The sequence below is a fragment of the Cololabis saira genome, chromosome 22 (assembly GCF_033807715.1).
Source record: "Cololabis saira isolate AMF1-May2022 chromosome 22, fColSai1.1, whole genome shotgun sequence".
NCBI lineage: Eukaryota > Metazoa > Chordata > Actinopteri > Beloniformes > Belonidae > Cololabis > Cololabis saira.
The window spans coordinates 18,719,377-18,725,376 of record NC_084608.1 but is presented as its reverse complement, the minus strand read 5'-3'; the positions used below and the strand labels follow the sequence as shown (position 1 = coordinate 18,725,376).

Genomic DNA, 6,000 nt, shown 5'->3' with positions numbered 1-6,000 from the left:
TGTTGTCTGACATGCTAAATGTATGTGGATGTGCATTTACTTGTGATGCATTTGGAGGTGCTCATGAGTAATTGATTGTGCAATCTCTTCTTTTACACATCTGTTCTGCTGTGACACAAAAGCACAACATAAGTAAAAGCCAACATTTAATCAATGACACTCCACTTTCCGGAAAAACAAAATGTGAACACTTGAAAACACGTAGACCATTGGCTCTTGACGAAATATAATAGAAAAAAGCTGCAGTTTACAAATCCTCTTTTTTTTCTTTAATAATATTTAGTTTTTCAAGACACTTTATTATTTTTTTTCCTTTTTTATATCCTTCCCAGCTTGTGTTGAGGCTTTTTTCTGTCAAGGCTTTTTGCAACACCTAAAAAAAGCGACTTAAATTTAATATAGGCCTGCTTTGCAACAATATTTAAAAAATATTTAAAAGAATTATATATAACTATGTTAAATTTCAAAAGTGTAATTGTTGGGCATAAGAAATGCCCATACATGCTCGGATCCAGGAGATAACTATCACTTCATAGCACTTTAGGGTTTAAGGGGATATCTCATTTTTCCTTGTGAACTGGAGGCCCTTTGTGGTTTCCACGTTGCACCCAAGTACTCTGAACATTGGAAACATTATGAAGGCAGTTTGGTGGTGAGCATCTTCCCGTACTTGTATCTGTTTTCTCCAGGCGCTCCGACTTCCCCCAACAGTCCAAAATCATGTATATTGCAGGAACTGGATACTCTAAGTTGTCCCTGGGGCATTACGTTCTGAATCATTTGTAATGCCACAAATCACGCCCTTATCTTCAGCTCTAGTAAACATATTCTCAATAAAAAAAAAAAAAAAAAGAGTAATTAAAGCAACTCTGCTCATCTTTTCCGTCTTTGTAGATGTCACCACAGTGGATCATCATGTTCCAGATATTGATTTGGCACAGATTTTTATATCTGGTGGCCTGACTGGCACAAGCCTCCCCATTCATTCAGTCACGGGAACCATGAGAGACGGGGTCAAGAAGGATGATCTGTCGCAGAGTGAAAAAAGTGACTCATCTTGAACTTGCGACTTCTTTCCTTTTTAAGTGGTTTGTGAAATGTTTCATATGTTTTTTGTTTTATGAACAAGGAGACAGTAATTCACCCCTTTTACATTAGTGGATACCCCACGTTTGACACCTGAAACTAGTCGTTTTGCTGTCCTTTTTACAATGACTGACACAGGCTGGCGTGTTGAGCTGATCCCACCAATAACTCACCTCTGAGTACACTTAATCACAGGTCAGGTCTGATGTAAACGGAAATGACGCAGGTTGTGGGCGGGATTTGTTAATGACAAAACGAGGATGTCCACGAGGTCCTCGTCCTCAGAGCCGTGGATGTCATAAATCTGCATATTACAGGAATCATAATCTGCAAATGGCTACGAAAATACACAAGAAATGAAACTAGAAGATCCTTAATTTTATTTTTAAAGAAGTAAGTTATTTGCGGTCAACGACCACAACAGCAGGGGGTGGCAGAAAACGACTGCTGGTCATATTTGTGTATCACGATTTGAGGGAATCGATGCACAAATCCAGCAGGAATTCAGCGTGGATCACCCGCCCGCTACATCTCCTGCATCCAGACGGCTCATTTGATGTTGGTGAGACCGACCAGACAGACAGCGGGCTGCCATGTTACGTGGTTCCACTCGATAGCGCTGCCGGGTCGTCTTCCATCCCCTCAACTCGGCGTCAGGCTCCAGGGAGGCAACAAGATTTACATTTACATTTGCCAGCGTGCGTTACACACGTGTTCCTCATCCAGGGATAATAACGGGGTGCAATCCAATTTTCTCATCAGGGTTGCCGTAGTTAAGAGGACATGCTAGTTTTGCTGATGTCAATAAAACTAAATGAAAGGTGTAGCTGTTGGTTTTACTACACCTCCCTGCCCAGTTTGTCCCCTTGCAACAACATGAGTGAAGGAACTTTGCAAGTTAGTTAAAACAGAACTCACATGAAACCTTCATGCTGACACGCGAGCCTTTACTGCTGCAGTTTACGCTAGCAAAGCATACTGCCTGATGTCAGCCCATTCAAAGTGAATGAGAGGTGTTGCTGTTGAAAGCAGAAGATGTGTTTATGAATCCTGTTTAATGCAAGCGCTAAACAGCCTATTGTGATTAAAATAAGGTCCGTGTGTTTTAGCTAGATGCACGGGCCCGCTCGTTTTGTCCGTTTGCAACATGGCGTCAGAGATAACGAGAGGCTTGGGAATCACTCCTCAGGAAACCGTGACATCAGAGTTGTCCAGTTCTTCTTCTACAGTCAGTTCTACATGATCGACGCATCAAAGAAAGAAAGAAAAATAGAGTAATAGGACTTAATAAGCACAAAGAATTGTTACAAAGCTGTGTGGGGTAAATAAGTGGTTTATATGTTTTCGGCTTGATTCTTTCTACATGCGTTTTATATCCTACGTAGCTTTCATGGACATGTAATAAAAATCATATAATTTCAGCTACGTGAGGTAAAATGTGAACAGTAGTTTGTGAATGAGCTGCATGCAGAACAGAAGTGATATTACCCTCCCCCCATCACATGACTACACAAAAACATGATACAATGAGACAGAAAAACAGTCTTAGACCTTTGATTTATTAAGTTAAATGTACAAAAGATCAATGACTTGATACATTTCATGTTTCAAGGCTTTGTCATTAAGACAAAACAAACTCTGCCCCAATCGAAAGCCTCCCAGTCTTTTCATACCGCCTGCCAGCTCTCAAAGAGACAGTCATACATACTCCTGTCCAAATCACAGTACAGTCTACTGTATAGTGTAGCTATTTCATCAAATAGATTTGTATATAATGTAAAAGAAATTTCATACAAAAGTGCAGAACAATATGTATTTACAGAATAATCTTTTTTTTTGTTTGTTTTCATATAAAAGAACTTCAACAAATCCTGGATGTGCTCTGTGCTGAACAGCCGCTTGCATCACCAGGGAGCTCTCCGCTTTGGCAGTGGACATTTGTGTTTCCAAGCAGACTTAGATAAGGCACTGACAGGGGTTAAAAAGATTTGATCGTTTCCTTAAGTGCCACCTTCTTACAGCAAGTCACCACACTTCCAACATCAAAATCCCCGTTAAAGTTTTAATCTCATATCCACTTTAAATACAGTATTCAACTCCACCTTGATGCTTTGAGACGACTTGTAAAATGCTTGCGCTTAAATGGGGGCTAAATGAAGGCATGGGGTAAGTCGATTCATAAACACAGAACAAAAACTTAAAAAAAAAAAAAAAAGATGCTTCATTCAATCTGTGTTTGAAGCAACACAATGATGTCAATGCATATGATTTGGTCGACGTACACTGCGGTGCACAAAGCTGCCATAACACAGAAAATTCTGCAAGTTTCTGAAGTGACAAAGTCAGATATGACTAATACTGCACGTTTACCATGAGACTTCTGTCTCTGTTATTTTTCTTTGGCCACTTGTATATGGATCAAGGCTCACTGCAGTGGAAAGACTGAATGACGGTTATCGGCTCCGACTGCAGTGTTAGTATTGCTCGAGAGACGTTTGCACGCTAATGCAAAAGTTTGGTTTTTCTTACACTGGAACAGAATTCTTACCATGAAGTTGTACACACACATACATATACATATACATATCTATATATATATATATATATATATATATATATATATATATATATATATAAAAATGCATCAAATAGAAAAATATCTCCGCATCTGATTATCTTGCATGTGTAAATGTTTCAATGCATGATATCAAAAGTGCAATGTTAACTACAATCCTTGTGAATGGGGCTGTGAGCGCTGTGAAAGCAGGGACAGGGCAAGGAGACATTCCTACTTACAAAGTCTTATTGTAAGGCGTTGATAAAAAATACATTTCTCAAAGGTGTTGAGACGACTTTGCGTGGGGCGTATAAAAATAGTTCTTCATTTAACTTCCGCCCCCAGCTTGTTGTTACTTACAGTACTATCAGACATGAACAACCTTACTGGTCCATGTCAGTGTGCTCTCGATCCGGAGACACGGCTTCTGTGGATGAAAATGAGCGGAAAGAGAGATCCAGAAAGCTTGAGTCATCACTTCTCTCGGGAGGTTTGAGAGACCGCGAAGTGCCTTCGTGTCATTGGGTTCCTGAGGGAACACACAGCGATTCCTCGGAGGACTCTGAGCGTCTGAGAGCAGTTTACCCGGCCTCCCGTGGTCTGGGTTTGAGCTAGTTGGCAATAGATGCAGGGGTCCCGACAAGGCAGACACTGGTGACTGATGACAAGGCAGTGAGCTGGAGCTATGCTGACCCCTGGAAACCAGGTGATGGGGAGGGAGGAGGGGGCCCTGGGGGACCGGGGCGGGCCGGAGAGGAGGGGAGGTGCCAGGACCACGGACCCATTGCAGACGGGGAAGGGGAGGAGAGGAGGGGGACGCCCGCGGGCCTCAGAAGATGCCCATGACAAACGGGTGGTTGAGCAGAACGTCTGCGGTGGGCCGCCACTTCTCCTCTACAAATACTTGCCGTAAGAAGTCTCTGCAGGCGTCAGACACCCCGTCTGGGAGCAGGGGCTTCGTAGGCTGGGTGGCAATCTTAAAAATGGCCGCCATGGCCTCGTACTCGGCCCAAGGAGGCTTCTGGGTCAGCATCTCAACAACAGTGCAGGCAACGCTCCTGAAGAGACACAGCACAGAGTTTAATGGTGTGATCATGAGTTTGTACGAGGTTTTAAAAAGTGCTACAATTGAGCCCAAACTCAAACTTTTTAAACTGTTTTTGTGATATTTTAAGTTGTAAAAAGTGGGAAAACCATATTTAAACATTATGCCCTTTAGAAAATTATTCATCCTTACCTAATCCCATTAAAACTAACTTTGTTTTATCTTTACTTAAATAAACTATTTAGAGTGTTTGTTTGTGTTTTTTAATATAATACGTTTTATTTTTAATGATTACTATGGCTTTATCAATTTAAACTTTACAGAATTTAGAAATGTTGCTTTTGCACTGGATCCCAAATGTTCAAGTTAGTTTTTTTTTTTCAAATCTGTACTGTGATTAAAAAGTATCACCAGTATTTACTTACACAGTTCCTTCCCTCACCGCAGCTTTAACAATAATCAGATGAAGTTCTTTCATTTGATGTTCCTTACCACACATCAGCTTTCCGGCCGTATCCCTCCCCGTTGATGACTTCCGGGCTCATCCAGTAGGGGGTGCCAGTGACGGACTTGATGCCTGTACCAGACATGCAGATGGTCTGGATACGTTTGCTGGCCCCAAAGTCTCCAAGCTTCACGTTTCCCGAGGAATCTCTCAGGATGTTAGCACCTAGAGGAACCCAGGAAAAAAAAAAAAGAGCTCTGAGTCATTCAAGAGTCTCCTGAGAGCCTTCAATACCTTTTTGAAGGTGTGCAGAAAGTTTGGAGGCTTAGTCAACGTCTAATTCAAAGTTCCCGTCCGGCACTCCGGCTAACTTTAGGAGGGATGTCAACTTTTCCAGTGTCTTGGGAAGTCTCGGGTGGTTGACGACAGTCAGACTGAGTTTAAAGCCAAAGCAGATCTCGCAACTATATTTACATAAACGCTACACTCCCTCGGCTGTACCAATACTAAAGTTTATCTTTCATTTTCTCTAGTTAGGAGAAAACGCCTGGTTGGCTTAAACGAGTCAGAAAGTCTAACACTGAATAAACTGCTCCATGTGAGACCGATCGAACACCCTCTCTCCTTCTTGCTTAGTTATTTTCCAGCATGTAGCTGCGTCCCCGTCTCCAGCCCATTTCCTTCAGGCATGCGGCTTGTTTGATCAGTGACTAATGTGCACCACTTGCCACTCATCCTCCACACCCACATCAGACTGCAAAGAGGAGACCCAGACAGTAAAACTGTACTATACAGAGCTCAGGTATTATTATTTATACAGCACGTAGGTGAGGGTGAGAGGCATTTGCATTATTTTGGCTCATTGAA

At 42.0% G+C, this 6,000-nt stretch overlaps 1 protein-coding gene across 1 annotated transcript in view; it reads right to left on the bottom strand.

Annotated features, from left to right (window-relative positions):
- Positions 1 to 2,624: 2,624 nt before the first annotated feature.
- map3k22 (mitogen-activated protein kinase kinase kinase 22) overlaps positions 2,625 to 6,000 on the bottom strand; it is a 45,235-nt gene continuing 41,859 nt past the window's right edge. Inside the window, exons 17-18 of the mRNA XM_061713215.1 lie at positions 5,181 to 5,358; positions 2,625 to 4,701 (exon numbers count right to left, since the gene is read on the bottom strand). Coding sequence (XP_061569199.1) covers positions 4,473 to 4,701; positions 5,181 to 5,358 — 407 coding nt within the window. The 3' untranslated portion in view covers positions 2,625 to 4,472. The remainder of the gene's footprint in view (positions 4,702 to 5,180; positions 5,359 to 6,000) is intronic.